General features: G+C 37.0%; 1 protein-coding gene across 2 annotated transcripts in view; it reads right to left on the reverse strand.

Annotated features, from left to right (window-relative positions):
* HACE1 (HECT domain and ankyrin repeat containing E3 ubiquitin protein ligase 1) overlaps positions 1-26,845 on the reverse strand; it is a 51,310-nt gene that overhangs the window by 1,242 nt on the left and 23,223 nt on the right. For both annotated transcript variants that reach the window (XM_080341107.1, XM_080341106.1), the window contains 12 exons: positions 23,503-23,840; positions 20,534-20,602; positions 19,808-19,895; positions 17,978-18,089; positions 17,802-17,899; positions 17,521-17,608; positions 16,263-16,412; positions 11,144-11,340; positions 6,337-6,468; positions 5,569-5,667; positions 5,198-5,268; positions 68-181 (listed from right to left, as the gene is read on the reverse strand). In XM_080341107.1, coding sequence (XP_080197233.1) covers positions 68-181; positions 5,198-5,268; positions 5,569-5,667; positions 6,337-6,468; positions 11,144-11,340; positions 16,263-16,412; positions 17,521-17,608; positions 17,802-17,899; positions 17,978-18,089; positions 19,808-19,895; positions 20,534-20,602; positions 23,503-23,840 — 1,556 coding nt within the window. The remainder of the gene's footprint in view (positions 1-67; positions 182-5,197; positions 5,269-5,568; positions 5,668-6,336; positions 6,469-11,143; positions 11,341-16,262; positions 16,413-17,520; positions 17,609-17,801; positions 17,900-17,977; positions 18,090-19,807; positions 19,896-20,533; positions 20,603-23,502; positions 23,841-26,845) is intronic.

Raw genomic sequence — 26,845 nt, forward strand, 5'->3', positions numbered from 1 at the left:
CTTTTGACTGAGACTGACACGGAAAAGCTCCATTTTTAAGGTATCTCAATGAGACTAGTTAACATACCATGTGCTTGATGTTGGTAAAAGATTTGCAGTATATGGCACAGCAGCAATTGTAAAGTTTTGCAATCCACTGCCACCCATTATGTGGGCAAAGCCACCATGAGGCACCCTGGAACTGAGAAAATTCACAGAAATTAGACCATTACAAGAATGTTATAAGCCAAAAATCAGAATCTTTACACTGCAAATATCTCTTATTGCTACATGTGACTTGTTACTAATAATTTCATCAAGCTTCCCCCTTTCTTACCCATATCAAAGTTCTCTTTGTCTAAATGCTTTTATCTACAATATTGAATAATGCATTTGTCTATTTACACTAGGCATCAAATTGTCTGAATGATATTTCAGAGAATTCTGTTTGCAAAGAGGAACCACTTGTACTACCAGTTTTTATAACAGATCATTCATTACCTAAGTTCAGGCAAACACCTATGGTTATGTATCTTTACAGTAAGAAATACTGCATCATAAAGCAGTTTATTCTTCAATTACTACCTGTGGAATAACTGACCAGTGCCCTTGACATGCCTTTTCATTTACTACTTCAGGCCATATATTTCAAGTAACTAATAAAAGCATTACATCAGTCATATTATCACCCAGTGACAACCTGTGGCAAAACCAGAACTCATTGAAAAAAAAAAAAATCACTAGCAACTTCAGGAATGCATTCTCACTTAGTCATATTACTCATGATTTTTTATTTTTACCAATATATTATCTAAGGATTACTCAAGGTGTAAATGGACAGCAGCCATGGAGTCGTCACAGTCCTTTCCTATAATTTTAAACTAACCAAGGCAAACAGAATAAAATTCAGGTATTTGTATAACATCAAGTTCAGATGGTATGCATTACAAGGTAACGTTGGCACAGTCCTCACACACACCCAAAAAACCCCACCAACCCACACCACTATAAGGAAAGGATAAGGACTAAAACAAGTTGACTGTGAACCAGCAATGCATCCTTATATCCAGCAGCCTTTTGGGCTACATCAGGAATAATGTCACCAGCAGGTTGAGGGAGGTGATCCTTTCCCTGTACTCAGTGAGGAACATCTGGAGTGCAACTCCAAGCTCCCCACTACAGGAGGGACAGGGACATCCTGCAGCAAGTTGAGCAAAGGGCCACAAAGATAGGAAGGGCCTGGAGCACCCCAACACAGGAGGAGAGCGAGCTGGAACTGTTCAGCCTGGAGAAGACAAGGCTCAGGGGAATCTGATCAATGGACATAAATACCTGAAGGAAGGAATAAATAAGACAGAGCACAAGTCTCAAGATGGAGCACCCAGTGGTGCCCAGTGATAGGGCAGGAGGCAACAGGCACAAATTGAAATCCAGGAAATTCCATTTAAACATGGGAGAAAAAAATAAAAACTTTTATACTGTGAGGTGGTCAAACACTGGAACAAGTTGCCCAGAGAAGCTGAGGGGCCAATGTCACTGGAGACAGTCAAAATCTGACTAGACAAGACCTTGAGCATCCAGCTCTAGTCAACCCTGCTCTGAGTATGCAGCGGGACCAGACAATTGCCAGAGGTCCCTTCCAACCTGAACTATTCTGCAATTCTGTAGCTAGCAAAGAAAGAATCTGTTAAAACAAAATAAGCATTCCATAGAATATATAACAGCTCTTAGAATTTTGGATTACAGGTACTTACATTAAAAACAATACTTCCATAGTCACAAAACCACATTGACTGTAAAAACCAGGAGTAAGAACAGAAAAGACAAATGAAGTAATATTTCCACTCACAGTAAAACTACTTCGCAAAAATGCAAGAGAGCAAGGGTTGCCACTGCCACATGTTAAGGAGCTAGGAGAGAGCTCACAGTAATACTTTTTAAACATACTTTTAAGAGCTAGCTATAGTATCCAACACATAAATCTGTATCATCTAGCTTAATAACAGCAATGCTGGGCATATAGTTCTGGGCACTGGTATATAAGGCAGTCGCTATGGGGGAAGGACTGATTATTTGCAGCACACTATTTCTGACATACAAACAGAATTGTGCTCACAGCCACGGTTCGGAACAGTTGTAAAGATTTTACAGCGGTACTCTTTTATATCGTGGGTTTGGCTCACATTTCTAATACAGTGCTGCCTCCCCTGCAGTGACTTTTTTTTCTCCTTTGATGAAACAAGAGAATTCTGCATTCAAATCAGCAATAAAACACAGATCTAACTGCTGAAAAATTATAATTTAGCCCACTATTAGATAAAAGTTTTTACAATTTAACTTATTACCATGTTTTTCATACAACAGGTCAAAATTATTTAGTATGCAAGTAACAGCTGCCAACTTATGCCTCCAAGAATGAGTTTTCTTTCCAAGCAAAACACTGCCAACACAGTAAAGGGAACGTTTCAAATATGTGCAAATACCTCAAGATCTTACCTCTCTTACTGCATGTGCAAATAGCCTTCAGCAAGAGCAACCATATAACTTCACAGCTTTGGAAACTTCAACACTATTAAAATGTTTAAGCTTACATCTGAATCCTAACTTTTCTACCTATTCTCCCACTTACAGATTTTGCATATATTTATTTAAAACAAAAACAAAGTAGAAGTGATACTTTAAGACAGGTTTGTTTTTTTTTTCTTTTTAAAAGTAGTCATATATATTTAACACATTTATCAAATATGTTGAATTTCCCTTAAAACAGCGCATAGCTTAATGGTCAACAGTCTTCTAAGAAGTTAAATAGCAATCCTGATACCTGCAAAATACCAATAAAGTAGAATTTATCATCAACTGTCAACATTTCCCTCTATTAACTAAAAACCTGATCAAAAGTTGCCAATGGATAATTAACAATAACTTAGCCAAATACTATTAGAAACACCAAACAGATTAAGAGAGGGAAAAAAGTAAAAGCATGTAGCATTGGCAATATGACCTCAAACAACTGTCAGCAGAGAAAAAGTAGGTGGTACATAAATTAATTTTCAGATCCCCAACATGAGGCACAAGAATATTCAGGCTTTTTCTTGAATGTGCCATGACCTCCAAACACACAGAATCTGCTATTCAAACATTGGTCATGACAGTTACTTTACTGTTAAAAGATGTCTCAAAATTGGCATTAATGATGAACGCAATGGTATCTCCACTGAAATTACCAAAGCAAGACTTCATTACACTGAAGACAAGAAGGGGTAAGAATGGGGAAAGAAGACAAAAGTCAAAGTTTGAAAATATTTAGCGATGTCAGCAAAACAATGAAGAAATAATCATAAATATAACTCACTAAATATAATTTCACTAAATCAATTTTGTAGTCTTTGACTGGAAAGAAAAAACAGTACCACTTCACACACACACACACACACACAAAAATCAAGTAAGCAAATATGCAGAAAAGATTAAAAGGAAATGGAAATAACAATGAAAAATTTGAATGAGCCTGCTAACCAGCACATAGAAAAACAAATTCTTCACTAAGAAAAGGCAATCCCAGAAAGAGATCACGGTTTGAAATCAGGTATATATTTAGTGTATGAACATACTTAAGATCTTGGCCTGTACTAGACTAACTGGTGTTAGACAACTCAGACAACTCAGCATCTAAATCTTCCATGCCCAGAAACTAGGAATGTCTGGGGATCTGTGTGCAAAAATGCTGACTGCATACCAATATTAGAGGTAACTTTCACAAGTTCAATTTTTATGGAAAAATATACCTGTTGCATTTCAATAACTGACGAAAAAACACAATGGGTTCCTACTAGCTGATAAGAAAAAAAAAAGTCATTTGTTTTTAAATTTCAGCCCAGAGTTCTTAAAAGAGATACCAAAAATGTCCTTCCTACTAACAAGAAATGGGTAAGAATGAGTCAGTGATTTGTGAGCAAAATGAATGGTGCTCAAGCACGTATTCATCAGACAACATAATTGTTTACTTGATAGAAAGCGTCCCTTAGAATCCAGTAGATTAGCCCAAATGCCATCAAAATAGTGAATGCCATTTGAGTACCATTTGGAATGTTTTAAGAAGCATTTGAAACATGACCTTACATTCTAAAGACCCTTATTTGCCACCTAGGTTTAGAAACAGACTAGTCCACTAAAAATGACAGACCAGCAGCTGGCATGCAACAGTCGTGCAGCTAGAACTGCAGGAGTCATTTCTGCAGAGGACAAAAAGATTGATGTGCACAGAAACAGCTTCTTAAATTGTCTGTGATCCCTAAAAACAATGAAATTCATAATAAATCAAGAGAAACTATTAGAATTTAAAACTCTGCCATTTCATGATACATCTGTGACTGTGAAATTCCTTGGTATAAAAGACAAGGTTTGATAATCTTAATTTGTAACCACAAAGCTTAAAAACAAAAGGTCAACTACTCTACAAATCCTAGACTATGAAGGGAGTATCAAATTAGAAGATGGTGCCATCTCTACCTGCCGCCAGAAAAATACATGAATTACACAGCTCAGGTGCCACATATATACGGATTCACTTTGCAAAATGTCTGTGTACACAAACTCAGCAACTTACCCAGTTCACAGGGGCATTTATTACTCAAAACCTTTCCCACTGCCCCCAAAATCATTAAAAAAATGAAAGTGGCTTTCCCTGAAGAACAACTAGAATTTAGGACAGAAATCCTATATAAAGCAAACACAGTCTTGCATAAGGTTACATCTTCACTTGATCTTGACACACTGCACTAATGTTAAATTCAACTCAGCTTTAGGAGAAGGATGTTCTGTTTACACTGACTGAAGTGATACCCTGTTATCTCGTATATTAAAGCCTATATTGATTACTGGAGAAGCCAGGAGCCACATAAATATGCAGCAGGAAGAAGAACATAAAGAGCAGTTAAATTCACTATTGCCTTGTTAAAAATTGCCTGGGACAGCAACTTAACTATACAAAGGGCTCTTGCAAAGTAGTCAAGTATAATAACGAACCAATCAATCGTTTTGCTGGCAATACAAGCAGCAAAAGTATTAACACACACTTTGTCTACTTTGATCAACACATTGAACACTGAAGTATGCAAAACGGTTTCTAGTTAGGTGATCTTGTATGGTAATCTGAAGTCTCTTGATGTATTTCAGAGTATTCAGACAATGCATTTGATGCTACAGAAGAGTTTCTCACCTGCCAGTAACAAACTGTAACAGCAATATTCTCTCTTCCTGAGTTAGCTCTTCCACAACGTCCCAGAACCACTAAATGAAAAATAAGTTAGCCTGTATTTTCTGTTAAATACTTGCAGTACTTGAAAATAAACTGGTAAAACAATAAATGGAATATTTGTGTTTCTTACTCAAATGATGGAAATTTTCACATTAAATTCATATATAATTAAGTCCTCTAATATAGGAACATAATACAAAAAACCTCTACAAATTTCACCCAAAATAAGCTTCCATAAATACATAGAGAAAATGACAACAACAACAAAAGTATATCTTTTTTTTAATTAAAATGCAGCAGTCTACATTATTTAAAAAAAAAAAAAAAATTACCTGTATAACTTGGTCTCCTCTCTCATAGCCACTGGTGTATTCTGTATGGTTTAACCAATCATTCACGTCAATTTCTGGCATACCAGACAGCAAAAGCTCCTTCAGAAGAAGTACACAGATTGTGACCACTAATTTCAAGTGTTTATGCTATTTTAAAAAGCAATGTTTAGTTGCAACCTTATGGAACCTACAACTAAATTTTAATAAAAGAAGACCCTTGAATTCAGGTAACTTCACCTGATCAGTTTGAATTTAAGCACACAGTATCAAGAGGTAGAAATTATTGCCAAAGAACCAAAGAGAAAAAAAAAGCTCTGAGCTTTGGCATGACTGGAAGTGAAACTTGAGATGGCTCAGTTACAGAAGATCAAACCACCACAAAATGTACTGGAATTTGATTTTGTGATTCAGAAAGAATAAAGACAACAGACAGCATCTCCTTACTTTTAAAGAACTTCTGCGCTCCTGAAGGAAAAGATTACAACACTCAGAGGCCACAACATGCTGATCCCATTTTGAAATTACAGTTTAAGGCATTTATCACTGGTACATGAAGTTATCACATTCCAAAATGTCATTCTAAGCAAGCAGGATAAGCAAGAATACATATATTGAGATCCTCACTGATAGATGGCCGAGAAGCAAAACCAAAGTGAAAGATACAAAATCATTAATTTGTTCGTACTGAGCTTGACTTCTATGTCATTACACTATTAATGAAGTATGCTGAACAAAGTATTTTAAAAAGGTATAGGAATTTGTGCTTACCAGTTCATATTCATCAAAAAGCTGGATCAAAGATGGTGGAATGAACATATGGAAGCCTTGTAAAAAAGCATTTATCTGAGGCTGAATGGCTCTTGTCATTCTAAGCTCTGTGACAAGCTGGACATACTCAGCCTGCAATGAAAACAACATTAAGATACGTAACAGCAAAACACATAGTGCTCACGCAAACACACACATACATGCAGTCCTCAATACATTACAAATCTCATCTACTCTAAGATATTAAAGAGTCCCTATGCACTTTCCACACATGGAAGCAACCCAAAATTACTCAAAACCCTCTCTGAGTTTAGAGCCCCTTCTGCTCTTCCCCTTTCCTTCCTTCCTTCCAAAGACAATTCCCAAACATTAGTGTTTTAATCCTAAGACAAATCAGTCAAAAACCAGGGACTTGGACTAAAAGAAAAGAAGTGAATAACACTTAGTTTGCCATGCCTGCATCTAATACAACCACCATTGTGATCGTCTGAACACATAAACACGGTATTGTCTGTAAAGAAAATATTCTATTAAGCAAACTGACAAAACTTACTTACTCCTGCAAGCTTTGTTGTCATAATAACAACTACAACTCTTTTAAGAAAGTTTTGAAAATATTCTCAGTTTTTAAAAAGAAAAGAAAAGGAAAAGAAAAAAACACCACAGAAAAGCACTTCTACCATAACCACGTGAATGGATGATATCATAGTTTGCCTGCTTTAGAGATTTGGGGGCTTTGTCATCTTTAAAAAATGCCAGTTAAAAAAGGAATCCACCAGAACTTTGCTTTTGTTGAAAAGACAAAAGCCTAGGAGGTAGGTAATGAAGGAAGGTTTTTAGGATGAGATATTGCCTACATTACAGCTGTATAAAAATGTCTCATTTACCCTGACAAAACTATGCAAGTCTAATAAAGTTTCTTTACTCAGGAAAAGAGACGTCTACTTGAGAACAAAATTTATTCCTAGATTATTTAAGGTATTCAGTTTCAAAGTAATGCTTCACCTCCCTAATAATGATTTTTAATAAAACACGAAACAAATCATCCCAACTATCACCTTCCTTCAAGACAATAATCTTACAAAAATACCACCCTGATGTTTAATTAATGTTTAAAACATTAACCTAAATTTTTAGGTTCTGAACCTACACAACAGCAACCAAGCATTCTTTCTTTCCTCCCTTTCAGAAAAACAGAATGAAGTACGAAACATTTCAAAACAGAAGAATATTTTTCAAAGGCAATTCCTGACATTGACAGAAGTATAGAGGGGTTCTCATTTGCTTGGCATTGGAAGGTATTTTTAAATGCATTACCACCATTTTATTAGAGTGAGAAGACAATTAATTTGTGAAGTGCTCTGAAGAAGAGGAACATTACACAATCATATCTTCAACTGCAGAGCTGTTCCCGAAAATCGAGTTTCAATCTAGGAATCTCCCTAGGTTGCTTCTACTGTCAGTGGCACCAAGGACACCTCCCTTGTCTAAAGAATTAGAGGGGAAGCCAAAGGAGATTAATTGCACTAGACAAAAGCAGCCTCTGTGAATATATCTTAGGAGCTATAGGAAGGAAGCAGAAACTTTAGCAGTATCAGGACTACAAATAGTGTTAACACTGCTCTTCAGTGATCAGAAATACTTTCTTTACATTTCTTTAGTTGCTGTTACATAAATCGGGCTATTCAGAAAACAGGGTTGTAGAAAGAAAAAAATCACAACCTTATTTTTTTTTTAAATTCACTAGAAAAAATAAGACAAAAACGTATTGTCTCCATTTCAAAAATATTTACATTGAACACTTTCATTATGACAGAAAACAATTGTTGTGCTTTAGATGCAACAAGAAATGTCTTAAATAGCCTGGAACAGCCAAGCATCCTGACTATCAGCCCACTGAAAGCTCTGGCGCACCCAGCTCCCATAATATACACCACTAAACAACAACAACGAAACAGTCAATTTTTTTTCCCTCTGTTCACCTCATTTACATTTTATTCCCTCTCAGAAGCCTTACGAGTACATTACAAAACAGAAATATTTACATACGCATTCCTACATTGTGAATAAAAGGTGTAATCCAGCCTTCTTTTAAGAGGGGACATTTGATTGAACACACATGAGATGAGCATCACAAATATGATGACAAAGTCTAGTTTGGATGAGGCGTTGTTTTTTTTATTTTCCTTTGAGGTAAATCAAGCAGAGATCATGCTTCCCCGATTTCACAACCCATATACTGTGAGACAAGGATCAATATTCATTATGATGTTCAGATTCAGAGAGCAGCTCCATTCCAAAGCTGTTTGAAAAAAGTACGTAATTTTTTACTGCCAAACAGCACAGCTTACAGACAAGTCCTGGGAGGGCAGAGAAAGCCACTGGACTGTGAAGACGTGCACCATTTTAAAAATAGCTTATGGCCAAACTTCTACTAGCTCTAATTTTATTTTTTTTCCTGAAAAATAACAGAAAGCTACAAAGATATACACAGCAAGTAACAAATAAATGCACAGGGCAGACACTGGGCAAAGCCTGACTTTTTCCTTTGAAGTCTCGCCATTACCATGACAAAAGGCAGCTGAAACCGCTACTATAGCTGATGCTTCAGTTGGAGCTACATGGAGGCTTCAACTAGAAGACTGGAACATTTGCATCATACGGTCTCACAACCATTCACCTACTACACAGTTGATGTAAAAACATTAAATTCCCCTGTTCAAAGAAAACAAATTTTTACAAAGAGATACTATTGCCGCTCCTCAATGGGGCACTTACTCTCTTTTCTTTTGGTTTTCAATAAGAGTGAGATGGATTGTTTGGGTGGTTTCTGTGGGTCTTGTTTTAGTTTTGGCATAGGGCTTTTTTTGTGGGTTTGTTCGTTTGGTTTTGGGGTATGTTTTTTTTTTTTTGTGTTGTTTGTTTTTTAAGGAATAAAGAATCACTTTTTTTTTTTTTTTAAATGCTATCCTTTAAACAGATAATCTGCTGGTGCACATACACACCAAATTCCTTTAGAAGCTGAATTTTCTTCTCCCAGAGGTATAGCAAATACAATGAGTTTTAAACGGTGATCTTTTATTCCTCTGGTAAAAGATAGATCTCTCTTGCAGGAAAAAAGGTGTTTTATAAAGTAGACACTTTCCTGTTTAACCTGTCAGAACTGCGAAGCTAAAACACCCCGCAAAACCACATCACATTGAAGAAATTAGGAAAAATCTCCAAATGCCACTAAAACACAGATCTACAATTTTCAACAATTTGGTTAACCACTGTCAAAATCAGTGAAAAGGAAACAGTGCCATCCTACAGATCCTTGTTGACTTCACATTTTGCATCTTCAGATTCAGAAATCAATTAATATTAAGAGTTTCAAAGCTACCACAACAGTCATTCGTTTCTTACCATCTTTCACATAAAAGCTACACAAACTCTCATCCCCTCGTGCCGCAGCTGAGGAAGGCTGATGCGCTAGAATGGAGCCATCTGCTCTGCCTTCCATCACCCATTTTAGTCTGTGCCCCAAGTCAGAAGCTAACAGAACAAAGTAAGCTACTAATGACTGAGGGTATCCTCACACAGGCAAATTTCTAACTTCATGTTAACTGATAACTGTTTTAAACACTGTTATGAAACCACAATTTGTGTAAAGTACATCTATTTTATACACTGAGAAGGTAGGACTGCCCAGAAACAAGAATCAACATCCTTCTTTCCTCTGATAGCTAAGAAAGAAATTAATCATCATTGCCATCACAATTAGGCTTGTTTTACCATCTGTATTTTGTCATGAATGACTATATTGTAGGAAACAATGTAGAATCAGGCTAACAACATGTATTCCTGTTATTGGAATGACACTCTGCCTTCATGAAAATGAGGATTAAACATACAAGAATCCAGTGCCAATTCCTCCAAGACAAACCAAAATTTTGTTAGAACAAATGCTGACACCAAGTGGCTATTTACCAATACAGCAGCTGTCTACATGATGCAGCGCTCAGTGAATACAGTGTACACAAAGTGGGTTAGCTCAGCACAAATGAAAACCAAAACACAAAGCAGACATAAGGACAAAAAGGGTCAATGATGCAAAAAATTGGAGGTCTACCCAAGGACACTCCTGCAGTTACTCCAAACCATCTGTGGGTAACTGCAGAATTCAATTAGACTGATGTCTATCTAAATTTCTAGACGATTTTCAAAATCTGGCTGTGTTTTTCCATATTCATTTTTGAGCTAATGCTGCAGAGAACTCAGGGACTTTCCAAACTGTTACTATTAATGTAAATTGAAGAGGTAGATTATTGCCATACACATTGACTTGCAAATGGCTGAAAAAAAAAAAAAGCTTCCTACAGTCTTTTACTCTGTCAGTTATCTGTATGTTACTGTAGAGCAATTCAGGGCCACCAAGTGCCCTAGCAGGCAGCACATGTTGAAACATACCTACAGTTTTACTTTCGGCAATTACTATTGTTTTACCTTCCTGATACATACACCCATGACTTAACTTTAGGAATATTTGTAACTTTTAAAATAAATCCTTCCTTTAAAGTTGATCTTATTTCCCTTCCAAAAAGTTCTGTCAGAAAGAAGAACCTCAAACCTGAACACTTACAGAGATTTTAAATACTACTATTTCTATAACATGCTAAGCTAGAAAAAGGGGAAAGAGTGTTGACAACTTTTTTGTGCTGTATATTTCCTTCAAAACACCTATACCTTTTATGTTTCTACTTATTTATAAAGTCAGTCCAATTGGTTTTCATATACTATCAACTTCTGAATAAACCTGTATACTCACCTTGTTTTCCTGTGTAACGAGAATACTTGCACCCCCCGGCTTCAACGGCACTTCCTCCATTGCTCCAAACACATCAGTCTCAACAGAGAAGGTCAGCTCTAAACCCAGATCACTGATATCATTATCTAAAATCCACTGTAAGTTCTTTGCATACTCTGGATCAATAGATGCTACATCCTGATAATTTACAGGTATACCTAGGGAAAAAAAAAACAGAGAGACAGAACGCCTCAAATAAATAGGATAAAGCAAAAAGCATTTTAACTTAATATATGGTAGAAGATTGCCCTCTAGAGAGAAACCAGAATAATGCAGTAATAGGAAAAGGCAAAAAGGGATTCACCATTACTAACTACACTACGGCACTACTGCACTTAATTCATTTTAAAAGTATTAAAGCATCAAGTTTCCTCCTTATGTTTTTCTTCCCACTGAAGCAAATGGCATACAACTTGAGCAACAACAATTTGCACAATTTTAGCTTGCTAATGGATTACAGTAAAAGCATGTAAGCATATAGAACACAAGTTAAATTGGTTTCCTAAAAAATCTTAAAGATTTCTACATAGCATTTAGAAACCAAAATATTATATTTATCTATATATCTTTTTCCCCCAGAAAATCATTTAGAAGTGAGGGAGGAGGATAACCTTTCTTTCTGTACTTAGAAAATTATCTTGCTCTTCAGTTTTCTTCTTTTTAATCATGCTTTCCTATGAGACCTAATATACAGTTATATTATATGTATCTATTATATTCTGGTATAACTTAAATTATTTAATTACTTACTATTAGCTATTTATAGGAACTTTACATTTTCAAACTGAACTTGCAAGTCATTTAGAAGCATTAAGTGAAGAGTTGCTAGAAGTTTGATTTTTATCCAAGTATAAAAACTGCCTGTTTGCAGCCCCTTCACAGACATGGCACTCAAACAAATTTGAACAAACATGCCCAGAACAAGGTGACCTTGAGTTTGCACAAGAAAATGACCCTCTTTAGTACACAATAAAACAAACTCCAATTACTTTAGCTCTGTCACAATAGATACTTAAACTCTACCAAGTCAGATAAATATCTGGGGAAAAAGGGCAGGGGGTGAGAGTGGTAGTAGGTTTAGAAAAAAAGCAAGTTGTTGGGAAGCACTCTCGTTTCTTCCCCATGTTCTGCACATTGTGCAGTGTCACAAGGGTGCCCATGAGGGGAAGTGGAGAAGTCGTAGCAAGCTGTGGACCGTTGAAGCAGCACCCCAGTGAGTTACACAGAGCTCAAAGGCTAGCAGCTGGTGTAAATATGTCAGTGCAAAAACTGTTCTAGTATTTCCTTGGAAGAGCTGACTGACTAGTGTTGAAATGGTGTGTAAACAAGCTCTAAGGCATTGTTTTTATAATACCATTAAGCAATGCTCCAGTTTAAGAGTGGGATAGATAATTTACTAATGAATTTTCATGGTCATATATCTCAAAAAAAAAAAAATCTAACTACTGTCTAGTAGTTTCTAGACAACTTTCACTATCGCCAACTAGTAAGCATGTGAGCATTTCATATATGAAATGTGGAAATAATGAGGTCTCTGGGGGATATAAGCAAAATATGTGGGAAAGGAGACTGAAAAGTAGGAATCAGGCTTTTACAGAAGGAATCAAACCAAGCATTACGATGAAACTATACTCAGAGCCAGCATGTTGTGAGACCAAAGCACTAAGCTCACTCATTTGCTTGGGAGATATTTTAGCAAGCAACAGACTCAAGCCAGGCAGTTAGAAAGAAATTCCATCAGATTTATCGCAACAGAATTTGAATCCCATGAAATATTATTTATCTTTCTCTTGCTATACTCCTAAGGCACCTGTAGTTTGAAGAGGAAGAGAAATCTATCTTAGCATAATTGTGATAAACAGGTATTTCTGTGTGATACAGAACTTCAAAGAGATGCTATAGGTAAGCTCTAAGACAAGTTCAGTAAGTATTCAAAGATCTAAGGCCTCCAGCTCAAAATACATTGACCCAGAAATTAATTTTCGCTTTTGTTCATGCCATTTCAGGAAGTATTTTCTATTATACTGTGAAAGAGGGAACTTAAGTCCAACAGCAGATAGCAGTTAGGAATTTATATGCTATGTGCCTTTGTGAGTTGCAGGTGGAAGTTTCCATTTCAAAACAGGAAAGCAATTGTCTCCTTAAAAAAAATACAAAGTAATTGGACAAAAGCACTAGTGAAACTATGTTCTCCTATCCTGTTAAAGCAGAAGGAGGCAGGCAGGCAGTTTAAGAAAAACCTAAGAGGCCTTATTAATTTCTGACTATATTTCTGCCTCAGTTCTACATCTGTAATAGAGTGCAGCCCTAATAAACATGAAGACCCATGGAATAATGTTTGATTTCACAGCACACAAAAAAAAAAAATCACGCAAGCTATATACCTAACATCTCACAAAGCACATTAGTTGTGTGTTAGCTGGGTCATCACTTAACTTGGTGATCTTTCCTTGTGTACCAGACACTGACACAGAAAGACCTCAATTGGACACAGTGAAAAAAGGTGATGCACCTACCCGAGTCTCAGAAAAGTTGCCACATTTGTTCACACAGGTTTCAGCTTCTAATTAAGGCACTGCCACATCATGTCTGTCGACTAAAGAGAATAGTTCATATGAAAGGGATTCACGCTGTTCCTCAGATACATGAGGTCTTACCATGCAACTGGTGGATTCAGCACCACCAACAGGAAAAGCTACAGAAAACGAGAATCTCAGTGCAAGGTGAGAAACCAATGGAAATGGTCTCAGGCTTCAAAGGATTTCTTACTCCATTACTACAGGCCTGATCAGTAGCTGAATGGAGTCTCTGTGTCTGTAACCTGGTAACTGGTGTCTGGCATGAACAACAGTAAGCATAACCCATAGCTAAACCTGAAACAAAAATAAACCAAAAACTCCTCCGGAGCATCCTGCTGCTGTGCAACTTGTGTTCCTTAAGCAAGAAGAGAGGAGATACACAAAGCTGAGGGAAAAAGCTTTGCAAGGGTTTAAATAAACCACTGTGATTGAGGCAGAAAAAGTAACTACTCTGTGTCTGATAAGTAACAAGTAGTGATAAAAAAATCTGTGAACCTTTTGAACTTAAAGAAGCTGAATGTGCACAAACCTCTAGAGAGTTCCAGGATGCCTGTTCAACAGAATGGCAAGACCTTACTAAGAGGGACTGGTGAGATCTTGTTAACAGAGACTACTCTTTACTGTTTGGTTTGCAATAGTAACTCTAGCAAAATGAAAAAAAGGAAAACAAACAAACCAAAAAAGTAAACAATAGGTCATCTTGTCAATTCAGAAGCAAACAAATCCAGTATATAATCACAACTCGAACTAGAAAAGAACCCGAATTCATTAGTAGTCATTTGCAAAAGATGTGACAAGAGCAAAAATTGACTATTCTTCAGGTGTCACTGAACAGCAGAGAAATATGCTTTTATAATTTGTGAATACATCACATGTTGATTAGCCTGTGAGCATTCTTCTTCTGCTCACACAGAGGAATCTCTTTATGTCAGAGGCCAACCCTTAAGTCAGTGTCAAATTGTGCCACACAAAGAAAGATATGTCTACTTTCGAACTACTTTCCTCTGTGAAGATCAATGATTAGGGAAGCTCAATGAAGCATTGCCAACAGGGTGCTGCTTCAGATCGGCTGATCCATTGCCTCCTCTCCACTGCACAATCACTCTCCTGCAGCAGAAAGTGGTACTGAGGGAGAAAAGCAAAAGGCAACCTTTTGTCAAGATCTTGACAAAGATGACTGTGCCTGCACCAAACTGCAACACTGTTTCCTTACACTTGCAGAGAAAAGAAACAGTGAATCTGAAGTTCAGAGTTGATTTGTCCTGGACTCAGAAAACATCAGAGGAAGATGGCAGGTAGACCACATGACTACACAGAAACAGAATGAGATGCAAACAATCCCTTGAAAATCTTGCTAGGTCTTAAAGTAAGGAGTGGTTCTTGAGGAAAAGTAAAACTTCCAAAACCAAGAAATCTTATACTTTCAAATAATATTAAAGAACAGTGCTTAAACACCAAGGAAATTGTACATGCAGCTGCAAAGGAATTTATGTACTTAGAGGAGTAACAGGAATGCAAAGGGAATTTACCCTTCCAGCATATCTTCATGCAAAAGGAAAATCTTGTCATGACAATGTAAAACAGGGGCAGTATGTTCGACAAAATCAAGAGGCACAAAAGTTCTCAAAGAAGAGTCCCAGACCACAGATACCACCAGTTAACAGTGGTCCTTCTCTATCAAAAAGTTACATTTTTATAAGTACTTCTGACCAATGCTCTTGAACGCTACAGTAAGTGTATGAATTAACTTTCCTCAGGGAGGAGACAGGATGAACACACACTGGTTCTGAAACACTGTTTCAGGATATAAGTAGTATTTGTTGGAGTGGGTAGACAAGGAGGTTCGCAACAGAATGGATTCACCTTGTTAAAACATTACACGACTGAAGAACTGCAGGCATAATAAAGAATGTCTGACAAATTTTTGCCAGAGTTTCTAAACATTATCAACTTTGTAAGTCTGTCCTGAGTTAACTAGGGAATGATTATTTTCATTTCTCAAGAATGACATTACACGGCAGGACAGATTAATTTTGCAACTGTGATGCAAAGAATTGCATACACCATAAAACAACTGACTGCACTAGTCTGCCTTTCAGGCACTCCTAGTCAGCAACATAAAGGCAACTAAATTATATGATTATGCTTTAGACAGATTAATGATGCCTTCTTTGTTTTTAATTTTAGATTCATGTTCAAATATAAATTGAAAGATTAGCTATTTTATTACAAGTTGCTAACTGTACAAAATTCCCACACTTTTGCTAATATATTTCTATATTTTGCAACTATAACAGTTCCTAAGAGAGGATCAAGCTGGAATAGTCATTATTGCTGTATTACGTTGTGATGCTGTGGTACATAAAAGATGATCAAGACATTCATTTCCAAGACTTTTTCACTTTTAACACACACACACTCACACACAAGTACAAAAGGAAAAGGTTTACTATTCAGACAACTGTTATGACTAATAAACAGGATTTTAACCAAAAACATACCAAGAATGTGTTTGTAGAATGACCTCGTGAAGTAGATGTTCACCAACTGCCTGTGATTCAGAGCTAGCCCCAGGATTTGGCCTGCGAAACGGAAGTAGTTCAAATGATCCGGATTTACCGAAGAGTTGCTGTTGGGCTGGAAAGTAGTTCCTATAAAATAAAAATATTTTCATGTTTTGTGACTTACTTGTTTGGGTTTTTTAAATGAAGTTCATATTTATCAAGTACACTAACATCTGAAGCCACTGAAAGTCTTATTTTGGGCTTCTGGAAGATTGACTGGGTTTTTTTGTTTACACCAAAAAGATGTTAGAAAGAAATGTATCAGAATGTAATGACGTCCTATTATTAATTACAATGACACTGCTTAGCCACTCTCTGAGGTACCACTCTGAAATAATTATCATCAACATAAGGGTAATCATGATCTGCTAATTTTGGTCCTCCATCTTGCTATATTGCTATGTGCATTTTTTGCTCACTATAATGGGTCATGATTCTATCAACTTGTGATCACACTCAGCAGAAATATCAGTATCCATCTACTTCCTTCCACCTGGTTTCAGCCAGATGAAGACAGTCCAGTCTTGGTCTCCTTGGAAAAGAGCACCTCAAACAGACATTCCTGAACTTTTCCTTTTAACTTTCAGGAACTCTTCTATGCCTCTACTGTTGCCTGAATTCCTTGCCACTTCCCAAGACTTTGTAAGTAGAAAACAAAACGTTTATCACTGACGATGATGTAAAATCTTTTACTGATGAAGATTTGCTTTACATGAAGCATCCAAAAGACCAGAAGTCAAATACAAGGTAGACCTGTGGAGATCAGCATCTGGTTTTACCACAAAATTAAGTGACTGAAATTCTGGATTTCTAAAAGAAAATAAAGGAATACCTCCACAGTCCTCTTGCAGATGCAGAAGAAAGGAAAACACTTTCTATACTGCTCTCAAAGCGTTAAGTCCTTCTACTACCAGGCAGAAATAGTACGGACTCATCAAAACTAACAACTCAACTCTCCTCTCACAAAAGAGAGGACAAAAATAAAGGAAACTTCAAATTAAGAAAAATATTTCATCTGTAGTTATAAAAATGTACAAAAATTACTTGTCTGCATATGAGATCAGTTCTGTCAGTATTACTTTTAAAGAGTAACAACCTTATATTCCAAAACCAGTTACTTTTTTCTTGACTTATAAAAATGCTTTTATAAAAGACAACACCCTAAAATTAGGAAAAAAAAATGGCAGAAACATACCATCAGCTGACTGGGTAAATAAGGCATAATCTGGGTTAACTATTTCACTGGATAAGATATCAAACCACTCACGCACCACACCCTGTCCCTGGATGTCAAAAGAATAAAACACGTTAGTACACAGAACTTTCACTGCACAAAGTTACACTGGATAACCACACATTTTTAAATAAAGTATAAAAGTTATTTTATATTAGGATTTAGTTCAAAACAATACTTATGAAAGAGAATTAATATTCATACATAAATACCATAAAGGAAAACCATGCCGTTTTACCCACCATGCCTTCTTCTCCATGAAATCTCACGGCAATCCCTTGCTTTAGTTTTGCACAGTTTGCTTTAGACACAACTTCACAGCTACTCCTAAAAATAGAATCTAAATACGAAGCAACAATTAATTTGTTATAATCCAATATATTTCAATGATATACTAATTCCATTTGTAACACAATACCTCTGTGAACCAAAAGGATGTCATTTTCATTTACAGGCCTGTGCACCATGTCCGAATCTGGCTGCCCAGCATGCAGATGTTCATAGAACCATTCACAGCGATCTTTAAATGGCTGCAAAACAAGAGGTAAACCATATTATATAGATGCATTCAACTGAATAATTTGTCTCTCATAAGCATGACTGGAAAATGGTTATGCATACTTCTCAACTCACTTTTGAGATGGGCAGAGAGTTACTCAGTGCAACCTCAACAGGATATATGGTATCTTGGGAAGAGGAAAGAACTAGACGTGACCTTGAGCGTTTGCTAAAGTCGGGCATGCAGAAAGGCTGGACGACCAGTTACACAGAAATATCTATTGGAGCTCATCACACAGGAGAAAAATACAACAAAAGTCCTTCCAGGGCAGGGGAGAAAGGAATCTAGACAAGAAGTCAGTCCCTGGCTTCTTTCACACTACTGATAATCAACCACAGCTGAATGCAGAAGCACAATACAAACTACTCATATTTGTACTGAAGTTCATTTGCAATAAAAAACAGTCCAAAGAACCAGAAACCTTCCAGAGCAATTCCGAGGTGAGACGGTCCTGGCTTGACTCAGTATTTAGACTGACATTTTGCAGTTCTGAGACAGATATGACACAAGTACAGCCTCTCTCATCTATCACGATTCACAGCACGTATCTGTGTTTGATCTAACAAACAGGGTACCAGTTCTGAGGGTCTCTTCATTATTCATTGGTAATGAATTTCAAAAACACACATTTCAACCAAAGAATGATTAAAAAATACACCTACACCATGTCCTAAAAATGAAATGGAATTACCAAAACCAAGGTGTATCTAAAAATAAAGATACAGTACTGTTCACAACGAAAGAAAGAAAGCTTTTGGAACACACTCTACAACATTCTGGGGGTGGGAAGTGGTTGGTTAGAAGACTTTTACCTTTGTTTTCAGTAATTTATTTCTTTGACCAAGATATTTTAATGTAAAGAACCTTTCTATTAGAGAACAAAGCAAAAGTATAACAGTGTATACTACATTAAGGAGTTCCAGAAGAACTTATTATCACCCAAAGATGATCCTCATTAGTAAAAAAACAAATACACAGTTCTGTCTCTGAGCTGCATGTAGTGGTCAGTGATGAAAATGCGGCAGATGCTTAACACTACAGTGTTACATAAAGCAGCAGACTTCCATACGGGGGTTTGCTCACTAATTTTCCCACTTAACTACAGTAGCTTCCCTAGAATAACGATTATAGAATAACTTTTCAGTGAAACCAAAAAGTGAGTTTAGGGTATGGAAGACATCAGGATTTTACTAAAAAACAAAACAAAACAAACAAAAAAACCAAAACAAAATTTAAAAAAAAAAAAAAAAAAAAAACAACCCAAAAAAACTTGTAATCAGCTATGGCCAAATCAACTAAAAGTGTTGTATTTATCCTGTATTTGTTTTTTCTCAAAATGCAAGCCAATTAAGGAAAAAGCACAGCATTTTAAAGCTTAATCTATCAGATGTGCCCAAATAGATTTGATAATAGAAAGTTACATCTGTTTAACTGAAAGTTGGACTTGTAAGATGTTTAACATAGGTCACCTCAAATGGACTTACACATAGATTTTGAATATTTTAGAAGAACAGAAATCTGTCTGCGTTATCTGTTTAATCTTTTAACATCACAGATTCAGAAGCGCTGGAGGTCACACTTTGTTCTTCCATCCTCCCCAAATGAATTTTTTTAAAATATTATTATTTTTAAATATAACATCCTCTTTATATTCATAGAAGTTGTAACTTTGCATCTCCTGACACTTACTTGAGCTTTTATGATGTGCATAAACCTGGACATTAGTTCAGGACACTCAAGAAGAAAATGAAAGTGATCAAATATTATTTTGGGATTTCTGAAAGAAAAACAGGTTAGAAGCCCATTAGTTAGAGATCTAAAAATAACGCTTCATGATACAAGAAGTCTAAATAAAGCAAAAAATGCAATTAGTCGTGCAGAAAGCTCCAACAGCCTCTTCTATTTTGTAATGTTTTCCTAACTCTTGTTTCCAAATGACTTATAGTACCTCACGCTCTGAACGTGAAGGATTACAAGCAGCTCTCCAGACAGAAGCAAGACTGTAAACTGGGCAGTTCCAGAAAAACTGGAAACAGCTACATGTACAAAGATGGTTCAGACTCCTTTAAGAAGTGGCTAAGCATAACACATTGGAGGAAGAATGAAAATTATCTGCCTCAAATGGGAAGGCTTTATTTTGAACACAGATGAGGAAAGAATCTGTTAAGAAAATTATCCTGTTGCTCTGTGAAAAACATTTTGTTCATAAAATCCCACAGAATCTTACAAAAGAATCCCTTACATACACATTTAAGCCTGAGCTCTTCATCATTAATATACACTCCCTTGAATTCTGCAGGACCATTGAAGTGCATATGGCATGTATGTCACAACAATACCCTAAAAATACAACACAGTAAGAAGAAAAATATATTAGTTTGAATTATTTTGAGGAAAAAAAATCCTGAAGCTTACCGATTAACAAAACACTTAAGGACATCATCATGTTTACAGACAAATTCTATAAAACGAGGTGATGTCATCCTGTTCAAAGAAAATCATAACATGCTTTTGGTTAATGAAATTGAAAATAATTTGAATTACATAAATTGTTGCATTTTATTTTTTAATAAAATACTATGCAAATAGAAACTGATGTTTTTTAACTAGTCAATCATAAAATTAAATACTCGGCAGCATTAAGATTTCGTAATAAAATAACAGATGAGGCAAAAATGCCAATAATCAAGATGGTCAAGCAACCTGATCATTGTCATAAACAATATGAACAAAGAAGAGCTCAAACTAATAGAAATACACATTTTTCTGTTGAATTCTCCTAGCTTTCAATACAACAATGGAAGCACATATTTGGAAGGACTGATATTATATGCACAATGTATATGATATGCACATTGTTCTATATTTTTGTTCATTGAATAAAACTCCCACCATGCACCTTGTAAACTGTGGTAAGGAAAACGGTCAGGAAGAAATAACCTTACAAGAAAATAAAATCTTCCAAAGACCAAATGTAAACATTTTAAACACACTTCTGGTCTGACCAACAGTCTGGAAGTATTAAACTACTAAAAGAGAGCTCCCTGAAATGAAATGAACTTTCTCTCCCTGTAGATTGCCACAGAAGCTTGTAAGATGCAATATACAGAGAAGAGGAACAAAACTTTGAACACACCTGTCATTTTTCATGCTGAAAACTTGGAATATTGTGTTTCAGCATATTAACAAAGAACACCCAAATTCAATAACAGCATTTGCAGAAGAAAAGCTATCATGGCAAGTAAAAGAAAATAACATCAGTATTTCAAATGTTGACTAGCTAATTTTCTATTTAGGCATGAAATGCCAGCTTTATTTTATGAATATTAGGAACAACAGAAAACAATGAGCTCTCTTTACTCTCCTCCATTAAACAAAGATATTCAAATCTAAAATTAAAGCTATTTTAATTTATTTTGTCTGAAAATGTAATTGGTTATAATTTCAAATGTTATTTGAAGATGGTATCAGTACTGAGGTACACCATTGTACCATTTACTCCTATTAATGTGAAAACTTCAGTAAAACATAGTAAGTCTCAGATCTCTGTACTTCTCTATGCAGTTCTGGAAAGCCCTAAAGCAACACAGAACTCAGGTGTGCTCTGCCTTACTTTCCCGCATCCCAGGCAGTTCTCCCAGTTGTCACTGAAACAGTTCACAGTCTCCTGATTTTTATGATCATAAAATCATAGAATGTCCTGAGTTGGAAGGGACCCACAATGATCACCAAGTCCAACTCCTGTCCCTGCATATGACAACCCCACAGTTCATGCCATGTGTCTGAGGGTGTTGTCCAGTCTCTTCTTGAACACTGTCAGGCTTGGGGCCATGACACCTCCCTGAGGAGCCTATTCCAGTGCTTCACCACCCTCTGGGTGAAGAACCTTTTCCTAATGTCCAACCTAAACCTCCCCTGGCACATCTTTCTGTCATCCCCTCAGGTTCTGTCATTGGTCACTAAAGAGAAGAGTAATAACAAATGATAACAAATCCCAATTAAACTTACATAGTATCCATGGGGCATCTCCCTAACCTGAAGTGTAGATTATGCAGAGGGACAGACAGACTCATTGGGCAAGACCCATCACTAAGTCACCGGGACACATGGCAACAGTCACCTGTGCAATTGAATCTTGATATAAAAAGATAAAGCTCGGGGCAGGGGGAAATGTACTTAATCACATAGTCATGGCCCCAAGCCTGACAGTATTCAAGAAGAGACTGGACAATGCCCTCAGACACATGGCGTGAACTGTGGGGTTGTCATATGCACGGACAGGAGTTGGACTCGATGATCTTTGTGGGTCCCTTCCAACTCAGGACATCCCATGATTCTATAATTCTATAATCTTTTCTATCTTTCATCTGTCTGCTGTAAATAATGCTTTTCTGGCATTTTATCTTAGTAAGGTTTGATGGAGATTTCAAGGGAACATGAAAGTACTGAAATGCTTGTGGAATGTGCTGATCCCCAGATCATCTTCCAGAGTGTCCACAGAGGAGTGTGCCCCAGACAAATGGTACTCATCAATGCGAAAACTTTTATTCCACTAGGTTTGGTAGAGAAAGAAAAACCCTTCCAGTGGCTGGGAAAAACCAAGAGTCGTCATGTACTGGCAACCTCAGTTCCAGACTCCTCAGTGAGCTTGTAATATGACCATACTTGCCTAACCCTCCACTCAAGAGGGTCAAAAAGGATCCTTTCCTTGCGAGTTCACAAATATAATCCGTAACAGCCTTGGACAGACTAAGACAGCAGTTACAGTGGACACACTTTTTTTCTTTTTAAACCAGACACTGATGGTATTAAATTTACCTAAGTTGTAGCGCCTGTTCCACATAACACCATGTTTGTGACAGCCAGGGACAGGATTTCAAGTGAGTGTTATGGTGAGATTCAGCTCTCCTTGTTATAAACTTCTGCAGTATAGCCGAAGAAGTTTTGCCCCAGCTGGCATTTTCATACAAAAAAGATAATTCACTTTTTTTTTTTGAGCTTATGGTTCTTGTTGGATAATCACATTAAACTCAGGGATAATTTCACATTAAGAACCAACAGTAATAACTGCTAAGTTTCAAAAGGTTAAAGTTACATTACCAGCAAGTATTACATGTGATTACAAAGAGCCATTAGACATTCAATATGAAATCTGTCACAATGCAGCTATGGCCATAGGCAGCAGTACTATAAAAATTTGCTGTGCTGTCTGGTGCCATTAAGGCTGGGGAAAAAAAGCATTCAAACAATTGAACTAGTGAAAGCATTAAAAAAGCATACCCTTGCCTTTCACTAATATCATCTGGTCAGTACATTCTTCCAAGAAAGAACATAGGATGTTAAAATGGTAACAGTGTAGGTAACAAACAGGATCCTTTCCTTACCCCTGAGGCATCTGACAGGAGCAGCACATATAAAAGGCTTGAATCACAGCACTTAGCCTGTTTGCTGTCATGGAGATAACATCCTGGCAATCAGCACAAGCTTCCTGCTTCCCAGCAACATCGTATGGTTTTGGCTCGCCAGCATCAGTGGATAGTTCTGTTCTTCCCTCAGTTCCTGCAGTGGCAAAGGAAGTCATAGGAGTAGCATCCTGGTGATCTGGTCCTTTCTGCTTCAGTAAAATAGAAGTAATGTTGGCAGAGTCTCTTTTGTTTTTCATCAGCTCCGTGGCTATAAGAACGAGCCATTCATCTAGAGAATGCCAGAGCAGTTCCAGCGGCTGCAATAAACACATGCAAAAAACAGATTAAAAGTGAACATATTGACATTAGATAATATTAACGATGTGATAATCCTCTTAAGGCAAATAAATATAATGCATATTTCAAAGCTTTAAATGATCCTTTAGAAGTTGTGAGACAAATACTCAAATTCTGTGCTTGTATCTAAAGAGCACAAAGAGAAAATTTCATATAGAAGGAAAATAATCAAGCAGCAGATAGAAAAAAGATAAAATAATTTAGAAAGAGTGAAACACTGAACTATTTAACAGAGTTTGACCACATGGTTGTTATGTCACTGCCTGACCGCTGTAGTCAAATAATACACAGGTTGAATTTCCAGAATAAGAGCGTCAGTTGCCCTGGTCAAAGAAACTACTTCTACTGGGTGGATGAAGCGAAACCCAGACAACACTGCTGAGATTCAGATGCATGCACATACCTAGGAAGATGTGTTTTATGCACAGTGTGAGCTCATACGGCTCATTTTGATAGTACCCCAGATGTCTCAAAATAAGGGTCACTAATACCTAGCTTTATGAAACAAAAAGTATCTGCAGAATCACATATCAATTTTTGAAGATATACATTTTATTTTATTGTAACTAAGTGACTCTTTATTCACTACCACCATGGCACAATTCCAACATTACACATTTGGTCTGAAGTGCAGGCCTACTACAGAGGAGAGAAAGGGCTGAGAAACCTGTGTATTCATCATGAATATTTAAAAAAAACATGAGGGCTGTGTTGTCCCTTAATGGTGCTTACAGGGACATTTCATAAGCATACAGAATCACAGAATGGTTGGGGTTGGAAGGAACCTCTGGAGATCACCTAGTCCAACCCACCTGCTAAAGCAGGTTCACCCAGAGCAGATCACACAGGAATGTGTCCAAGCGGGTCTTGAATGTCTCCAGAGACAGAGACTCCACAACCTCTCTGGGTAGCCTGTTCCAGTGCTCTGGCATCCTCAAAGTAAAGAAGTTTTTCCTTGTATTCAGATGGAACCTCTTGTGCTTCAGTCTGTGCTCGTAGCCCCTCATCCTATCATTGGACACCACTGAAAGGAGTCTGGTCCCATCCTCTTGACACCCACCCTTGAGATATTTACAAACATTGATGAGATCCCCTCTCAGCCTTCTCTTCTCCAGGCTGAACAGACCCAGCTCTCTCAGTCTCTCCTAATAAGAAAGATGCTCTAGGCCCACAATCATCTTCATAGCCCGCTGCTGGACTCCCTCCAATAATTCCTTGTCCTTCTTAAACTGGGGAGCCCAGAACTGGACACAGTACTCCAGATGCAGCCTCATCAGGGCAGAATAGAGGGGGACACACCTTTCTTAATGCACCCCAGAAGACCACTGGCCTTCTTGGCCACAAGTGCAAATTGCTGATTCATGGTCAACCTGTTGTCAACCAGAACCCCCAAGCCCTTCTCTGCAATGCTGCCTTCCAGCAGGTTCACGTCTAACCTGTACTGGTGCCTGTCCAGTGAGCCCGGGGGTTTGTATCCTACAGGAAAGTACTTCTGACTCAAGTGTTTCATAGCATTCCAGAAGTAAGAGTTAACTTCTAAATACATTAGTTTTTCCATATATTACTGTTGCATCAACAATTTTCACCATTTAAAACATTCAAAGACTTAGCAGATACTGAAAATTATGTTATCTTCTAAACTTGCCTTTGAAAATTAAGAGCTATTCACAGCACACTGTACCAGAAGTCTACACTACCTGGAGCACTGTCAGTATACCTAATAACAGCATGCATTTAATACACAATAAATTACTTCTCATAAAAGCTGTGTATTAAAAAATTCTGGGTTTAAAGTATATTATTAAGAACTTATAGTTATGCTTCCCAATAGAAATTTTGGGGAAAGCCAGTCTGATCTCTAAAAATGGTAGGCTTTACTTAACATATTGTATGACACGCATTCAACCCTTGTACTCCTGGTGACTACACATTTCTCCAGATGGTGACGTCAATACCTCCAGTGGAGGTACCATTTTCTACAAAATGTCTCCCATGCAGGATGAAGCTAGCTTCTTTCCAGGGCCTGCCTGGCAGATCTTCACCACGAAACAAAAATACAGAATAGCTTTCTAATGGAAAAAATGATTAATAGAATATATGGAAGAATTAAAACGCATCTGTGTCCTTAACACGTAACTTACATGAAACTAGGTATTTACTAGAATACTAATATGTAGTTTTCTTCTCCCAAACTTTGCAATGCTTAGCTTGTCAGACACCGTTTTTCCACTGATATCTTGTGTTTTATCTTTTATTTCCCACAGACTTAGCATGCCTTTCAGAACTCTTACAACTGATGTGTTTTTTCCAAAGCTAGCTTTTCACAGATTCTGATCACAAATGCATTCCAAAGTGTAGTTGAGCAACTTCAACATTTCACTTTCTTTTTTTCTAGTCTAACTGCAGGATATAAAGTACTTCTCTAAATATTGTCCACAACCTCCATATCCATGACTGTCCACATTTTATGTTAGCATTCATGATCAGACCTTTCAAAGTGTAATACGGACATAAATCATTAGCAACACTTTTTCAAAACTACAAGTCATCATTCTTCTGTCGATTCTTACCATGAATGATATATTAAACACAGACCTCCAGTCAACCTTCAGTTTTCCTATCTCACATTTCAGAAAAGTTTCTTTGGAATTATAGAGATGAGTCTGATCAAGTACCAAGCTTTTACAGCTGCACCCCTCATCCCCCAAATGCAAGGATTTAGTTTTGCAATGCCTTCCTCTTTACCCATCTAGAAAGCAAGACACTAGAAATGAAACCTATATTGAAACTGCAACATTGGAGCAAAATATTTTGCCAGGCAACAGAGTCTTTTAAGACACAGGGAGTCAGACATGACTAGTCCACGAAGTGACTGTGCCACAGTAGAGAAGTCAATTCAATTCTAGAAAAGATTAGTATGTAAAATAAGGGGAAAATGCCATGGGCTTCCAAACTTTGTTCAACT

The sequence above is a fragment of the Nesoenas mayeri genome, assembly GCF_963082525.1.
Source record: "Nesoenas mayeri genome assembly, chromosome: 3".
Lineage (NCBI taxonomy): Eukaryota > Metazoa > Chordata > Aves > Columbiformes > Columbidae > Nesoenas > Nesoenas mayeri.